At 46.3% G+C, this 17,762-nt stretch overlaps 2 protein-coding genes across 6 annotated transcripts in view; both read left to right on the forward strand.

The window, feature by feature from the left end:
- AGBL4 (AGBL carboxypeptidase 4) overlaps positions 1 to 17,762 on the forward strand; it is a 1,265,610-nt gene that overhangs the window by 999,843 nt on the left and 248,005 nt on the right. The window lies entirely within an intron of this gene.
- Positions 12,353 to 17,762, forward strand: part of BEND5 (BEN domain containing 5) — a 47,969-nt gene continuing 42,559 nt past the window's right edge. For 2 of the 4 annotated variants that reach the window (XM_027108599.1, XM_027108598.1), the window contains exon 1: positions 12,353 to 12,712. Coding sequence is in view for 1 of the 4 variants with exons in the window: in XM_027108598.1 (XP_026964399.1) it covers positions 12,487 to 12,712 (226 nt within the window). In the remaining 3 variants the exon portion in view is untranslated. The remainder of the gene's footprint in view (positions 12,713 to 17,762) is intronic. The other 2 variants (XM_027108601.1, XM_027108600.1) reach the window with 2 other exon arrangements.

Below are 17,762 nucleotides of genomic sequence, written 5' to 3' on the forward strand. Positions count from 1 at the left end.
TAACGCTATTTTAAGGTATTTATTACTCTGCCAAGAAAAAAAAAAAAAGAACCTTCAGGATGAAATTTCTTTATGCCAAGGAAAAGGTTTTTTTCTTTTCCCTTTCTTTGCATGCAGAGCTCTTCTTTGCTTCCCCCATGTCTACCTTTTCATTCTGGTAACCCTCACAGGTTTTCTCAGTGGCGACAAGCAACAGCTGGCATGGCCGTTCCTTTTCATAATACTAAAGATAAAGATTTGCTCAAAAAATTAAAACCATGTTGACAGTGCTTATCTGGCTCCTATGTTGGTAAATCTGTTTTGTGCTCTTGCTGTGACCTGTCCAAACAGAGAGATGGAAGAAAAAATGGTGCATATGTCCAGCTTGTTTAGCTTGGGGCAGTTTTGCAGCCCCCTTGCCAAGTGGAAGCAGGGTAGTTTCATTTCCTACGCTGCTCTCAGCCTCTTGAAAGTGTGCAGGCCCTAAGTGAACATTTCCTGGAAGACGCTTTCTTCCTTGGACATCGAACATCTCAAGTGGAAAAATGGACCTCGTTGTTTGTGCAGTTGAGATCTGCCTCCACTTGGGGCGGGGTAAGAGTCAGAGAGATAGAGTTTTGATCATTTCATCTTGAAAATCACAGCAGCAGAGATGGGTTGGCTTGGGGAAAAGAATGTTTCTCTTGCCAAGAGTCCATGTCCCAGCTGTCTCCTACGCCGATGAGTCTGGATGCCTGAGGACCACAGAGTCCTTCCCTGGATGACTTGGAGTTACTAATAACTGTTTGCATGTTCCAACAGCAAATTTAAATTTATAGCCTTAATGTATATGTCCCCCTACACCGCTACCTTTCATGAGTTTTCTTTGCATCTTGTCCCCTAAGGAAGTAGGGGACAGGGTTTGGATTTTTCATTCAAGTACCCCTTACTCTACCCAAATCACAGTTGGTGCTATCAGATGTATCAGCTAGCAAGAAGAAGAGTACGGCCTCCCAGATTCTACATGGAATTGGTAAGGGAATTAACACACCTACCAAATGACAAGTCGTATGCCAGGGACCACAGGAAGCAACAGAGCAGAGTGGGAACTTCATCCTAGGTTTGAATCCAAGGTGTAACTTGAGCCCTCACTTTCCCTCTCTGAACCTCAGCTGATGCATCTGTAAGGTTATTATGAGCACTGCATGTGAAGCACCTAGCATTAGCAGGGACAGAGCAGGAATCTCAATAAATTTCAGTCCTTTTCTTTGCCTCTTCCTCTCTTTTACATATATTATCTCGTTTGCTTTTCTCAACAATCCTAAAAGTTTAGTTTCCCATTTTATAGATAAGAAAACTGTCTGGTTCTCTGCTGTTTCCCAAGTATTAAGAAAAGCTTCTGGCATATAATGAACCCTCAACAAATAGTCATTAGTAGATGAATGAATGAATGAGAGAGGCAGTCTTATAGGAGTTAAGAATCTTGCCCAGAATTTCACAGCTAGTATTCCAGATGAGTTAGGACATAAGGCAGGACATCACAGAAAAATTCATATAAGGAGACAAAAAAAGAACCCAGAAATGGGAACAGAAAAGCATAACATAATTCATCCCTTTTTATGATTGAGAACACTGTGTTTCACAATTTCAAAGGCGTGTTTTAAATGTACAAAAGCTGAACATAATTTTAAAAGCAGACAATAAAACCCCAAACTCAGCTAAGTCCTAAAACTTTGTAAGATAAAAGTACCAACCTTATTAAGGTTCCAGCTTTCTTAAACGTGGCATACTGCCCCATTGTTGGCCAGGAAGAGGATGGTGGGTGGCATCTCTGCAGTAATACTGCCCAGTCTTTGGGAAGAGGGAGGGGAAGATACTTCGTCCCAAAATACCTGGCTTCTGGCAATCCATCCTGTCATTACCCTGTGACCTCCTAAGAGGAAAAGGTAACAGAGACTCTCTCAGAAGATGAGAATGAAAAAGACAACTGGTTTTCATGGAACCTACTGTGTGTGAGGCACTGAACCTGCCAGGCACTTTACACGCGTAGTCTGTTAGACCCCATGACAGCCTTATAAGACTCTATTTGACAGTTGAAAAACCTGACAGAAATTTGCCCACGGTGATGGAGCGATAATTGAACCCAAATCTGGGTCTAAAGCCTGTGCACATTTCATTTTTCCTATGGCCTCATACCCCCTTCTGTGCTGGGCTGCCTCTCCACCATGGGTGCCGGAGCCAGAAGCAGAGCTCAAAGAGTAGAGACCCTTTGACAGCCCAGCCAAGTGGCAGGATGCATTAGCAGGGTGGAGGGGCGGGGCCTGTCCAGTGACTTACTCTGCCTAACGTTGAGTTAAACTCTCTGGCCACTTCATCCAGAGTCTCACATACCCTGGTGTGTCTTGCTTCTGTCTATCCTGTATTTTAGGGAAAAAATAATGCCTCACCTTTATCTCTTTTTCCTCTATTCTAGCCATTCATTTTCCGTGATAATAAAGGTGCGCCTGATAGTAAAGGAGGGGAGGTGGGGTTTTGACACCCTACACATCAATTCACCCACCACAAGCACTAAAGTAATATATGAAAAAAACTATCAACAACAACAGCAACAAAATGTGTGGCATGTTGTATACGTGAGTCATTTTCCATTATAATAGAAAAAACTTAGAGGTCAAGAGCTTTTTTTTTTTGGTTGGCATAATAGGTGGCCCTATTGTGGTACTAAATAAGGAAACTGATTTTGAGTAAATAAAAGAAAGCCGTCCTTATACTGCAGATTGAATCTAGTACACTCCATCCACTACAACATAGGATGAAAATATTAATGAACTCCAGAATGTTTTTTGAGATAGTGCCTGCCAGGGTCTCACCTGGACCAATCAAAGTGGTCTGGACATCCCTAGAAAACCAGCATATGACCTTCTGAGGATGGATGATCCATCATCTCCCCATTCTAGCTAGAAAGGCACAAATCACCCTCAGTGGGGCACGAGTCAGACTCAGAGGGAGCCAGAACTGGGGTAGAAGTCCATAGTTGGGCCTCTAGAGTCAGGTAGTCTGAGTCTGAATCCTGGCTCCAGCATTTACTCCTGTGTGACCTTGGGCAAGTTACCTAATATCCCTATGCCTTGGTTTCTTCAGCTCTAAAATGAGGCTGATATTAATAGTACCTGCCACCCAGGATTGCTTTGAGGATTCAATGAGAAATGTATGTAAAGCCTTCCACAAAAGTTCATGGCTATTATTCCTATTCTTGTTCTTATTCCTCCAAGTGATAGCAGGGTAAGAATGGGATGGGAGTGACACTTCTCACAGAGATTTCTCTCACTGGAGCTCTCTGATCCTCTTTTGTTCTGGCTCAGAAGAGGCTCCCTCCAGACCATGCAGTAACAGGTAATCCCCAGGTTGTCCCTGGCCATCAACAGAGAGTGTAAGAATATAGAATCAGGCTTCCCTGGTGGCACAGTGGTTGGGAGTCCGCCTGCTGATGCAGGGGACATGGGTTCGTGCCCCGGTCCGGGAGGATCCCACATGCCGCAGAGCGGCTGGGCCCGTGAGCCATGGCCGCTGAGCCTGTGCATCCGGAGCCTGTGCTCCGCGGGAGAGGCCACGACAGAAAGAGGCCCGCGTACCGCAAAAAAAAAACAAAACAAAAAGAATATAGAGATCTGCTTGAGCAGTTAGAAACCTCAGAGTTCTTGAAAACTTCAGCGTCTCTGGAGTAAGTAACCATGGTTTCAGAAACCCCAGATAATGTAGTCATAGTAGTCATATCATCAGTCTTCTCAGAATCATTAGCTACTCAATTTAGGGATGCTTGGAACCCTAAGATAGATGTTGGACTTTCCCCTAAGATCTAGTTCTCAGATTTTTAGTCAGGATTCAAGCCTCTAAGAAAGGGAAATGGGGACTGAACTCCACAATCAATTCAGCTCCTTGTTGCCCAGGAAACTCTGAGGCAAGGCCCATATGAAAACAGCCCTTGAAACCAGGCTTTGGATCAAGAACCTGAAGTTCAGGTCTTTTCCACATGACTATAAACAACTCCTATCTCCTCTATAAGTCTTAGTTTCCTCATCAGAAAAATGGAGATATAAAATCTCATGGGTGTTCTGAAAATATTAAAGGAGATATGTCTAAAGCAGCCAGTATACATCCTATCACAGAAATCAATAATTGTTAGTTACATTTTCATTCCTTTCTTCTGATTTTGTACTGAATTTATGGTATGGTTAGGATATGTTCTTAAGAAAATCAGAATTATTCATGGTTTGCTGTGTGCTTCTGAGAAGACTTAATTCCCTGAAAGAATGTTCCGTTGTGTGCCTCTGACCCAGAACAGCAGCCCAGAGTTATCAAACAAAAGCCTAAGAGTGGATGGAAATGTGGGGTTCACTCTGGCCCTCTGTGGACCTCTGAAGGGCAGACATTCTGAGCCATGGGTGCTTGAGATGAGCAGAGATCGTAACCAGAGAACTAGCATGTGGTCTTTGAAGGAAAGTTGCCCTGTTACCTCCCAAATCATGTTGGAATCATCAGAAGACTAGAATGAGTCAGGGTTACCCCTGAGTGGGGGGTTAGAGTCAATGACATCCAGCCAACAGCAGGGTAAGAAGAAAGTCTAGCCTTGTAGGATGCGGCAAAATCACCATCTTGTGTCCTGGGAAGCCCAGGGACTGTGTCAGTGAGGTTCCTGATGCTATTACATTATTGTTGGTTCCAGTGTATGTCAACTATCTATGATTGTCCACGTGACTATTTTTCTGTAATTATTTGCAATTTTTTCTCTCCGTGTATTTAGAAAAACATTTTGAAAATGTCAACCTGTCTAGTTGCTCTAAGGGAAAACTACAAAAGGGGTTTTATTGTTGTTGGGGCCAGATTATGGCAGCTAGACATGGTGGGAGCCCAGAAACAGGGAAAGGTAAGGTTTCACAAGGGAAAGGTAAGACTCAGAGAAACAAAACAAGGCCCTTGGGACACCTCTCCCTCCTCACCTTTGGGGGCTTCTGTCTTCTCCAGGGTCTATGTTTCAGACATGCATTCATTCAGCAAGTGTTTGTTTAGGGTCTGCCTTGTGACAGGCTAAGTGCTAGGATACAGTGGTGAAGAAGAAAGATAGGGTCTCTTCTCTGGTGGAGCTTTCAATCTAGTGGCAGAGACAGACAATAATAGAATAAATATATGTTATATACTACGATAAGTTCCATGAAGAAAAATATAAGAAGCTGTGGAAATAGGTAGCAGGTTCCTGAGCTAGTCTGTGGAGGGGGCTGTGAAGAACAAGCCAGGCAGGCCTTTCCTAGGGAAGTGACATTTCAGCTGAAAAATAACAGAATGAGTTAATTTAATAAGGGAAACCAGAGGCAGCTTCTAAAACTAATAGTCCCCTAATTGAAATTCATAGTTGAGGCAAGTTGCATCCTTCCCAGGCAGGCCAATTATTATTATTTTTTTTTGCGGTACACGGGCCTATCACTGTTGCAGCCTCTCCCGTCGCGGAGCACAGGCTCCGGACGCACAGGCTCCGCCGCCATGGCTCACAGGCCCAGCCACTCCGCGGCATGTGGGATCTTCCTGGATCGGGTCACAAACCCGTGTCCCCCGCATCCGGCAGGCGGACTCTCAACCACTGCACCACCAGGGAAGTCCCAATTTTTTTTTAAGTTTTTTTTTTTTGTTTTTAAAGTTATTTATTTATTTATTTATTTATTTTTGGCTGTGTTGGGTCTTCGTTACTGCGCGGGGGCTTTCTCTAATTGCGGCGAGTGAGGGCTACTCTTCGTTGCGTTGCGCAGGCTTATCACTGCAGTGGCTTCTCTTGTTGTGGAGCACGGGCTCTAGGTGTGCGGGCTTCAGTAGTTGTGGCACATGGGCTCAGTAGCTGTGGCTCGTGGGCTACAGAGCGCAGGCTCAGTAGTTGTGGCGCACGGGCTTAGTTGCTCCGCAGCATGTGGGATCTTCCCGGAGCAGGGCTCGAACCCGTGTCCCCTGCATTGGCAGACGGATTCTTAACCAGTTTGCCACCAGGGAAGCCCCAGGTAGGCCAATTTCTTTGTTTGTTTTTCAAAACCAATTCAAATGCTCTTCCCTTGTGACAGCATTTCTTCTTTCTCTTCTATTCATACATTTCTTTTGGTCTTCAACCACGGGGAATTCTTTTGCTTTGTGTTGCTTATGTGGAGTACACACACCTAGACTAAAATGCCTGGATTCAGATCATCCATGTAACCAGCTCCAGAGTGTGACCCACAGGAGATCAAAATATAGCAGAGGTCTGATTGGTTGAACTTGACCATTGTGTTGACTGTTTGATCAGGCGTTCACAAGGCTTCAGACTGCTGTAAATGCGTCTGCATGTTACATTTTATGTAATACATACAAATTTTTTTTTCTTCTAAGAAAATACTCAAAAAGTCAATTTGAAAGAATGAATGGCTCCAAACACATTATCTTGGAAGTGTTTGCTGCAGGTTTGGGCAAGGCCTGTAGCCTCAGAGACGTTTGAACATGTGAAATCTGGGAACTCCTTTGGTGACTACCACCCGTGCCCACAGGCTGTGGTTTAAAGGGGATGGCACTGGCATGGAAGCATTGTGGAGTGCTTGTTGGATAATTATCAGCATAGTTTAGTTCATTATATTCAATGTGACTCAGTAAACCTTTATTAGGCATCTTTCAGCATGGGGATAAGAGCTCTAGTAATAATAATGATAATAATAATAGTAATAGGAACTATCGTATACTGAGAACTCACTATATGTCAGGCACTGTACCAAGCATTTTACATGGATTATTAAAATGTTAATTCTCATAACAACCCTATGAAGCTGTATTAATATTTCCATGAAAAAAGTGAGGCTTGGAGAGACTAAGAAACTTGTCCATGGCCACACTTAGTAAAAATAACCTTACTTACTAGGCCAGGATTTGTATATAGGACCTAAGACTACAATATACTGTCTTCACTTCACACTGGTATGTCATTTTTCAAACAAAGAAATTATTGTGCCCAAGAGAGGTTACATAGACATTTCAGAGCCCTGTATATTTACCCTGAAAATAATATCTAGGATTTGTTGAGCAATGCTTTTTTTCTTTTTTTTAATTATTTTTATTTATTTTATTTTTAGTTGCGTTGGGTCTTCGTTGCTGCACGCGGCCTTTCTCTACTTGTTTCGAGCAGGGGCTACTCTTCGTTGCTGTGCACAGAATTCTCATTACGGTGGCTTCTCTTCTTGCGGAGCATGGGCTCTAGGTACGCGGGCTTCAGTAGTTGTGGCACCTGGGCTCAGTAGTTGTGGCTCACGGGCTCTAGAGTGCAGGCTCAATAGTTGTGGCACACGAGATTAGTTGCTCCGCGGCATGTGGGATCTTCCTGGACTAGGGCTCGAACCCGTGTGCCCTGCATTGGCAGGCTATTCTTAAACACTGCGCCACCAGGGAAGCCCCGGTTGAGCAATTCTTATGTGACTGCCATGTTACCTTAAAATCTTCCAACTCAGAGGTGCTCAACTGGTCTGATGTTAGAATAATCTGGGAATTAAAAAACAAAATCATTTCCCAGGTCCCGTCCCCAGACGAATTGAATCAGGATCTTAGGGGATAGGACCTGGGAGTGGGATATTTTTTTAAGTTCCCTAGGTGGTTCTGATACACAGAGAGGGTAAAAACTCCTGCCCCAAATCTCATAATACATTCAGAAGATACATATCATTAGCCTCATTTTATGTGTAAGCAAACTGAGTCTTAGGGAGGCAAAGTGTCTTGCCCAAAGTTACAGCAAAAATGTGGCAAAGTCAGGATTTAATCCTTGGTCTGATTCCAAAGCCCATATTCCTTTGGCCCTCCAGGTGGTTGCCTATATGACAAGTTGGCATTCCCTCTAACTCCAGGCAGTGTTCACGGGGCTTTGAGGTTGTACTCAATGAGCAACTGCTCTCTTCCTTCCCCCTGTCTCCTGCCCTCTCCTCCCCTGCCCAAAACCCCACCACCAGAGTCAACCAGATTTCATTATCAGGAGTTCACACAGATATACTGGGTTGATGCCACTGCCTTTGGGTGATAGTAGCAGTTCAGGGTAATGCCCAGCATGGGCCTCCCAACAGTCCCAGATCCTCCTGGCCATGTATCAACATTCCTTCCTTGAATCAGCCTGAGAAGACAATAGCCCTGAGCTCATAGCACAGCAAGTTGCTTTTCTGGGCAGAATAAAAATAAATAAATAAAAATTTTAAAAAGCAAGTACTTAAAAAGTCAAATTAAATATCACAGGGAAAAAAGGCAAAATCATGAAAAAATGTGGTCAATCATTAGCAGAGAGGTTGAAAAGACACGCTCCAGTTGCTTTAAGAACTCACAGAAACCAGGTCTCCTTAAAATAGTTTTACAAAGTACACTGAGAATTCCATGCAGTAATATGAAACATAAGTCCCCCTGCTGCCCCGATCATGCTTCAGCTGGCTAAGCTGAAGGAGCTTGACATTAACCCAAGGCTCTGCAAAACTCAACAGGAAAGTGCAATGCAGACACAGTTGCAAACCTGCCCCATATGTGTACATTTTCTGCTCCATTAAAATGACTTGGACAAGAGGCAAAGTACATCTGGCTGGTAGAAAGAGGGAGTTAGGGGAGGGGCAGGGAGAGGACAGTCAACCTCATCACAGGCCTCCCACTCCCCAGTCTTGCTTCCCCCCCAATCCTTACCCCACACTGCTTCTAGTCTAAAATGTCTAAAATGCAAATATGACCACAGGCCTTCCAGGATTCCCCAGAGCCAGACTGCTTTGTTAATTTTCTTAACTCTGTCATGGGGTTTATAATACCCACTTCAAGGGTTCAGTGTGAAATTAATTGAAATCATATATATTTGTTGCCTGGCATGCTTGGTTTGTAAGTAAACTTTGAAGGAAAAGTAGATATCACAATGATCATCACTGAAACCAGGTCATATGAGGAGAGATAGGTGAAGGAAGTGAAGATGTCTGGGCAGAAGATAAACAAGATCCTAATGAGATAGGATCCCCAGTTCTTCCATATCTGATGGGCTGGCATGAGACTCTTGGTGGTGAACCTAGTATGACAGCTACAAGGTGAAAGCTTCTTCCTCAGTGTAAGTATGAAAGACCTTTCTAACAGTCAGTAGTGTCCCAAAGATAAGGCGTGCTGGTAAACTTCCTAACATTAGAACTATATAAGAAGCATCTGGATGAACACTTGGCAGGGATATTGAAGAGGGGATTCAACTGTGATCTGGTTGAACTTGACATCTTTAGCCACCTCTTTAAGTATGAAATCTGTACTTTTGAACTGTCTTTGTGTGCCAATCAATGAATCATCTATCAACAGCTTTAGTTTCTGGTATGTGTAAAGCCTGGAGCAACAGTCTCTGGATCAAAGAGGTACTTTGACTCCGGTTTTCACTAGGACAGAGGAGGCACACTTAGTAGGTTCTCTAGAAGCTGTGTTAAAAGACTGACTGTGTGATACACACAGAAAGCAGGAACTCTGGGTGTCTTTCTGTTGCCCTTAGGCTGCTGAAGTGTGTCTCTTTGAGTCTCTTGTACATGCCATTGCTTCTCTAGAATCCATTCTGTGCACCTACATGCAAGGTGAATGGAGTCCGTGTTTACTCTGTTGGCATCCATGTCATTATTTGTTCTTTTCTTCTTTCTGGGTTCTTGGAAAATGGAACTGCCCCCTTATTAGAACGATTTACACTGACTTGGATGGAGAATTTGTTTGAACCTGAGGGTGCAGTGATACTTAATATGTTCATGGATGTGTCTGTCTCACAAGAAGTAGACTCAGCGATCTGCACTTTGATCACCAGGAATGGGAAAGACAGAGCTGGGATTCAGCCCCACCTCTGAAAAGAAGGGACAAATGTTCAGAAAAACCATGCAAGAGGTTTGTTATTCATGCTGTGTCTTTCTTTAATGCATTTGTTTTATAAGCGTTTTCTCCCCAGCCCTGTGCTAGGATCCCGGGATGCTGAGGTTACACGGCTTTTTTGTCCCCCCTCAAAGAGCTCATTCTAATGAAGGAAGATAAAAGGTGCTGGGACAAAATAGTAGAAAGAAACTGCCTGTGCTTGAGGAGAGAGGCTGGTTGGGGAAGCTTCAGAGAGGAGGTGACATCTGAGCTGGCCTTCAGGGGAGGCTGAGGTCACTGTGCACTCCAGGAGGAAGAACTTCCCAGGATGAGGGCAGAACCAAGCACAAAGGCTTGAGACCTGATAAAACATGCTCTCTCGGGAAATGTCAACTAGTGTAACGTTTCTGGAGTGTACTGTGTGCAGGAAGGTGGTAGAGATGAGATTGGTAATGTATTTTGAGGTCACTCTCATTTAGATGGGCTAGGAGGTTGGCCATGGTGCTACCTGAAATGATTTCGCAAACAGAGTTTGGAGCTTCATGGTATTTCATTAAATATGGCCAACTCTGCACGACTTGCGAATTATCAGAAGTCTTGCTACACATTACTTCCCCTTGACCACCGTAGGAATGTATTCTTAAAATAAAAACTCATGTAAGATCAGTCCAAAGAAATCATAATCATGAAGATAAACCTGCTGGAACAATTCAGTGTGGCTCCTCTTTTGTCCACAAGTATGTGGGGCAACAAAGGTTCAACATCTGTATCAGGACAACATGTGTTCATAACTGGCTGTCACTGCATATATGCCAGAGGCTAAGTTGAAGGGAACTAGATCTGACCTGTACGTTTGGATCTGGGAGCTGCATGTTGATGGCCCTCACCTGTATAATGTACTCCCCAAATCACAGTGAAATAATCTGGAGGGTTTTGGTTTATCTACTTAATCATTAGTGTAGCTGATCTGAAATGTGAGCCCAGCGCTTTTTTAAAAAAATAACGTGTAATGCTGTCTGATTATAAAGTAATCCCTGCTTATCGTGGAAAATAGTTATATAAACACACAAAGGAAAATAAAATCGCCCACCACTACTAAGAAACAACATTTTGGCACATTTATTTTGTCTTTTTCTTACAGGTTGAGTTCATTAAAATGAATTTTTTAAAAAATATAACATTTAATTCAGCCTGCCACCTCAATTCAGCATTCCTCTATGAGAACACTTTTCTCACCATAACATAATTACTTACTTACACTTTTTTAATACTTTCAGACCAGATTGTAAGGGTTTCCAGGACAGAGAAGGTGTGGTATTCATATAGTAACCTAATTTGGGCACAGGAATCCAACATTGAGACCCAAGTTCTGGTACACTGTCTTATACCACAAGAGATCCAGGTGTTCGTGCTGTCTGTTCATCTCTCTACCACCAGCCTTTAGCCCAGAATCTGGCATGTAGCACATACCCAGTGTATATTGGTCGCTTGAATAAGAGTATGGGTGTGACTGAATGTGGATTTTTATTTATTATTATTTTTCACCCCAAATTCACTGAGCCCCTATCAGGTGCCAGGAATATAAGTAGTCATATCTGATGCAAAGCCCACCCTCTCAGAGGCGTCAGTGCAAGGATGCTGATCCCCTCTAATGTAGGATGGGGTTCCTATGACACATAGCCCAGTCAGAACTCCTCGAGGTGCTCCAGAAATGCCCAGCTAGCCCTGGGTTTGCCTTCCTCCGACCACGACCGCCCCTCGGCTCCCTGCTCATTCCAACTGGTCCCAGTTCAGTGACAGGCATTCTGTGGAGGGGTGCTTCACTGGAGGAAGACTACAGGGGAGAAAAGCTACACTGCTTCCTCCAGCTGAGAGGGGCCCTTGACAAACACTCCACTGCCCCAGCCAGCTGGTCCAACTGGAAATCCCAGATAAGCCCCAGTTTCTGGTCAGAACTAGTTTGGCAGCACAGGGGGAACATTTCTGGCTGACTGACCCTCCCCACAGGGGAGCTGGCGGTTTTTGCCAGAAAGAAAAAAACAAAACAACAATGAACTAAAGGGGTTGAGAGGAGCGGTTTCAATTATTTGATACACTCCCAAATTCTGCTCTCTTTCAAGTGCAAGTTTACACTTAGGAATCCAAACAAGATTGCCCCCTGCCCTGCATTTATTCTCTCACACTCTCCTCTCCTGTGCAGTGCAGTTTTGTTGCAATGCAATTTGTTTTGTAGTGCGACCGTTGAAGCCACAAATCCTGCACGCGGCGCGACTTTGAATATTAGTCAATGCATTTTTTTCCTGCAAGGCTATTGTTATTATCGTTATCGCGATTTAGCGTCTCTGCCCTTTCCCCTCCCTCGGCGAATCGCGCTCCGGCTGTGATTGCTCGGGTCTGACTTCGCGAGTGGCGGTGCGCTTCCAAACCCCCTCCTCCGCCCCCCGCCCCCCTCCCTCCAGGTTCCGCGCCCAGGCGAGAGCAGCCGATTGGCAGAGCGGTGCTTTCAGGAACAATAACAGCGGGGGGAGCCCGGGTCCCGGGAGCCGCCCCCGCCCCCCGGCCCGGCCGCGCGGCTCGCGGCCCCCGCCGGCTCCCCACCTCCGCGCCCGCCCCGCGGGCTGACCGGCCGACCGGGGCCCGCCCCCGGCGCCCACCATGTACGCCTTTGTGCGGTTCCTGGAGGACAACGTCTGCTACGCGCTGCCCGTGTCGTGCGTGCGCGACTTCAGCCCCCGCTCGCGGCTGGATTTTGACAACCAGAAGGTGTACGCCGTGTACCGGGGCCCGGAAGAACTGGGCGCCGGGCCCGAGAGCCCCCCGCGCGCCCCCCGCGACTGGGGCGCGCTGCTGCTCCACAAGGCCCAGATCTTGGCGCTGGCAGGTGAGCGAGCGGTCCGGGAGGGACTCGGGGGCCGGGCGGGGACCGGGAGCCGGGGAGGGGGCCGGGGGGAGCCGCTGCTTGTTCCGGCCCCCTTCTCCTGTCCCGTAGGCTTTTCTTTAGGGGACGGGGTGTCTCTAGAAGGCCAGACCAGTTAAAAACACGAGATGGTCCCCTTTGTCTTCCCCGCCTCCCCGACACCTCCCGCGCTGTCAGTCTGTCTCCATCTCTCTCTGTCTGTCCTACTCTTTCTGTTTGACTCTTCTCGGCTCCCTCACTTTCCTGTTCTCTCCCCGCCCGTTTGTACCTTCATTTCTCTGTCTCTCACCTTCTCTCTACCTCTCTCTCAGTTCCTTCCCTCTCTGCGCCTTCTGTCTCCTCAAGTTTCTCTAGCTGTCTGTCTCTCCCTTTAAGGCCCTTAGTACCGCCTGGGAGTGAGAGGCAAGGCTTGATATTGTCGGACTCTGCCAGGTGGGAGTCCCTCTTTACAGAGGGAAGCTATGACATCCTTGTTTCATTCGGGCCATCATTGGACAGGATGAAGAGGCCTTGCTCACTGGGTACTGGGTGCCACTCTCTCCTGCCCCTCCCTGGCTAGGTGGCAGAGGTAAAGCAGTAGTGGCACTTTAGCATCCCTCAGACTCCACACCCCTATTGAATCTCCCGGAAGGCTCTGAGTGAGAGCTGAGGGCCAGGAAAGAGTTTCTAGGTCAGGATGAGACCAGACCTCCCATTCCTGCTTTCCCAGGGCCCTGAGAAATAGGCAAGGCAGGTGGTCTCATCCCCATTTGACAGATGAGGACGCTGAGGTTCACTTGGTGGTAGGACTAGAAACCAGCCCTCTAGCCTCCTTCACCGGGTCTTTCTGCCATGCCGAGGCACCTTTTCCTTTGTAAAGTCAGTGGATCCTCTTTCCCAGCTAGTTTCAGGAGGCTTGGGTACAGATATGAGTGGATGAGGAAAGTATCACTTCCATTTTGGGGAGCAGCCTTTTAGCTGTTGCTGGTAAGGAGGGTGCACCTCAGAGTGGACAGAGACAGTAAACCACCCTGCCCTCCAGTTGGAAGAGAAGACCAGGGGTTAGGAGACATCGCTAGCATTTTGTAGTTTGAGACCTCTCCTATTTTTTCCAACTTCCTTAGCTTTCCTTAAGAGATGAATTCAGCATGTATCATATTTAAATTTGGCAAATAAGGAAACTGTGGCTTGAAACAGAGAAGTGACTTTCCTAGGGTCCCGTGGCAAATTAGCAGTAGCTTAGAGCTGTGGTTCATGAAAAGTTCCTTTCCATCACCTCCTGTTGCCTCTGGAAAGTAGGTTTGCCAGAGTTGAGGAGTGAAAGAAGAACTGGAACCCTATGAGCACCTGGGGCCCTTGTGGACAGACTGTGTCCTGACCACCTCTCTGGCAAGCCCTGGGGCACAGTGGTATAGACCGCCCCCACCCCACAACACCTGGGCATCCCTGGGGCCAGAAGAACAGAATGAAGGAAAGTATGTAGAAAAGGGAAACCTTTGTAGCGGATTAGGTTTTATTTCATTTGTTTGCTTGCTTTTAATTACCTGAGGGAAGGGATTAGGAGACTTTTCCCCAAGAGTACAGTATAGGCCTGAGGAGGTTATAGGTAGGTTGTAACCTTAGCTTCCCCTTGGCTAGAAGAAGAGAAAGCATGCTCTTAATGATTCTATTATACTCCTAGATCTGGAAGGGCCCTAGGAGGCGGGGGAGTGATGTGGTCAGAAGGAGTCCGTGGTAGGTAGGTGTTTTAGTGTGTAATAGCTGCTTTCCTCTTTTAGAGATTGTCCCTGCATCCACTTATTCATGCAGTAAACATCACCACTGTGCTTTGCTCTTCAGGCACCGCAGAGAGGCTGCTGAGGCAGATGGCAGCCCCCACAGACTCTGAGTTTGGAAATTGACAAAAGTCTTCTTCAGTAAGACACACGTAATTATTGGTGTGAGGACCATGAATCTTGAATCTATAGACTATTCATCCTCCAAGTTGGAATGGTGATAAATCTCTAGGGTTATTGAAAACAGACAGTTAAAATAACACACACGCACAAACAGACCTAGGCAACATCTGGAAATTGGCAGAGTAGATCCAGAGAAGAAGCGTGGCTCCGGTTTGAGCAAAGTGAGTTGAAAAGCACTTTCCTCCACCTCTCTTCAGGTTTTTTTCTTGAGAAGAGCAAGGGGAAGAAAAAGAAACAACTTGCCGTTGACTAGGCCACATTTAGAATTCCAATCAGCTGGTTAGCTTTTAAATTGGAGCCACTGTCCTGGCTCCAGACCTGACTGGAAGGGCCAGGGTAGGTTTGGGAATTCATTTGTCCTGGAAGAACTCTCCCATGTGTCTTGAAACCCCATCTTGGATGTGGTGGCTCCGAGAATTGCTTGCAGTGACTTCGTCTTAAGGAGCTCATCTTCTGGCATCTCCTAGTTGTGAATACCACGGTGCTGTGGGACCAGATGTGAGGCGGCGAGCCCTCAAGCGGGAGGCAGAGGTAGCTATGTTCTTGTGCATTAGCCATGAGTAATTAATCCCTCTCTGGCACCAAAAGCGTAGTTTCAGGAGCAGTTCGGGGCCATTTCATGGCTTTTGGTGAGAAGCGCGGTACTTTACCGTTTGCCCAGGCCAACTCAGAGCTGTCTTCAGGTGTACCTCTTCTTGTATCCAGGAAATGTCAAAGCCAGCTGCTTTGGGACTTTGCATTTTCCAGCATATGCTGGTCTACATCATGGTTTCCACGTGTGTCAGAATCAGTATATAGCCTTGATTTCAGTTCAAGGGGAAAAAGCAAACACACCTTTACTGACAGTCTAACTTTGTGCCTGTGCATTCTCTCTCCGAGTCCTCCGCGGGACCCTGTTGGTAGAGATTGCCGTTGTTACTGTTTCCATTGTGTAGATGAGGACAACTGAGTCTCAGAGACTCCTCTCCAGCTGTATAGCTAACAAGTGACAAAGCCAGACTTGAAACCGAGGTCTTCCAGTGCCAGGCCCCCACTTGGAAATCTCCTTTGTAAAGTAGCTGATGTTCTCGTCAGCCACACAGCAGGCTTGGAAGGAATGAAAGGCAAGAGAAGAACTGTCCGTGAAGCTGACAGTTCAAATCAAGTTTTCGAGCCCAGGAACAGTTTTAGATGCTGAGTTTTCCAGCCCCTTCTGTTCTCCCTCTCTCACCAGCCTCCCTCCTACAGAGCACACGCACTTTCCTCTCTGCTAAGTTGTCATTTTCCTCAGGAAATCGCAGAAGAGCTCCCATCCTCCATGGTCCACGTAACTCAAGATGTGGCTCACCTTTGGATGTGGTCTCCTTCACCACTCTCATTTATTTGCCAGACAGCGTGTTGAAAATGAGAACAGCCCATTTGGAGAGCTTGCCATTATCTAACTGCAGTCCAGTCTGCTACTGGGGCTCATGGTATTGATTTATGGTTTCTTTATGGGGCCACAACTGGTTTTTCTCAGCTCAGAGTCTTAAAATTCTCTGCCATTCTATGCAGGCACTTTGGCTATGTTATTATTATTTGGTGTGCTAAATTCCTTTTGTCGTCAAATGTCCCCCTTCTACTTCCTATACACCAGGCCCGGTGCTATAATAAGCGAATGCTCCAGTGCATCTGCAGGTCTGAGGTCCTGGGACTGAAATGACAGCACAATCCAGGCGAAACAAAAGTTAACTTTTCAGGCCCTGCCATGTGGGGTTTCTGTCCGGGCAGAATGACAGGGAAGAAATGGGCATCATCCTCAGGGTGAGTGTAGTCTTAGGGCCCAATGTACGTGCTAAATAGAGGTGGAAGCCAGGCACCAGGGCAGCACAGAGAAAGGGCCCATTCTAGGTGGGCTTTGTGGTTTATCTTGTACATCTTTCCAACTCTACCACCACTGCCCACATCCAGGCGTGCACCACCTCTTATCTAAGCCAGCACATCTGCCTTCTAATTGATTACCCTGCCTCAATCTGTTTTCCAAGTTGCTGTCAGAAAAATCTTCCAAAATACAGTCTTAGTCAAGTCACTTCTCTCCTTAGAACCTTCTGTAGCTCCCTGTTGCCTACTGAATAAAACTTAAGCTTCTCAGCCGGGGCGTTCATAGCAGCCCCAGACCAACCCCATTTCTCCAGCTTCCCCCAGGCCTGCGGTACTTCATGCCATCTTGAGAACACTCCCTCAGGCACTCCTTTGAGCCGACGAGGATGGATTAATCATTGTGTGAGATGGGGCCTCTGCCCATGGAGCTCACCTTCAGTGGAGAAGGCAGACACGTGACATGCCTGCAGTCCCGTGAGCTGAGGACGAATGCCACAGAGGAGTGGACAGATGCGTTGGCAGCTCCCTGTTCCACCCTCAGTCCCCAAGGGAAACTCTCCTTCCTCGGAGCTCTCCTTTTACTTTGCTGTTCCTCACTTATCTTTAGCATTCTGTGTCTTGTTTTGGTTAGTCGTGAATAGGTCTGTCTTCCTACCAGACAGTGAACTCCTCCAGGACAGGGACCTGCCTTGCTTCTCTCTGCATCCATAGTGCCCGGCACGTAGTCCACTCCAGTCAGCCCAAGTGGAACTCACCAACTTGGGGAAGACAGGTGCATTTGTTATGCTTGGGGAGAAGAAGTAGGGAGGACAGGAACCCCTGTAGCAGCAACTTGTTTTTCAGAACAGAAACCTGCAGTGAGTTTTGGAGGCTTCCTTCAACTTTGTTCACCTGGAAAAAGTCAACATTCTTTATCACTCCCTTGACTAGAAGAAACCCCACACTTGGGGGAAATAGCTTCCAAAGCCACGTTCTTCTTGCTTTGGTAATTTTAGCTCATTCAGGGCTCAGGTCCCAGCTTGGCATTGTTGGTCCAAATGGATCACTTGCTCCAGAAATGCTTTGGAACTTCTACAAAGTTAGCAGTGAAGCAGGGGAGTAGCCGATTTCATATGCAAAGATTGTTGCGTGTCATCAGTGGGAGACTGCCAACAAAAGGATTCTTTTTTTTTTTTTTTAAACGAGTGAAAACTTTTAATTTAGGTTTTGACATGTTCTGCTGATGTACATTGGAGCGA

The sequence above is a fragment of the Aethalodelphis obliquidens genome, unplaced genomic scaffold (genome assembly GCF_003676395.1).
Source record: "Aethalodelphis obliquidens isolate GAN/ISIS:26980383/991018 unplaced genomic scaffold, ASM367639v1 scaffold9, whole genome shotgun sequence".
Lineage (NCBI taxonomy): Eukaryota > Metazoa > Chordata > Mammalia > Artiodactyla > Delphinidae > Aethalodelphis > Aethalodelphis obliquidens.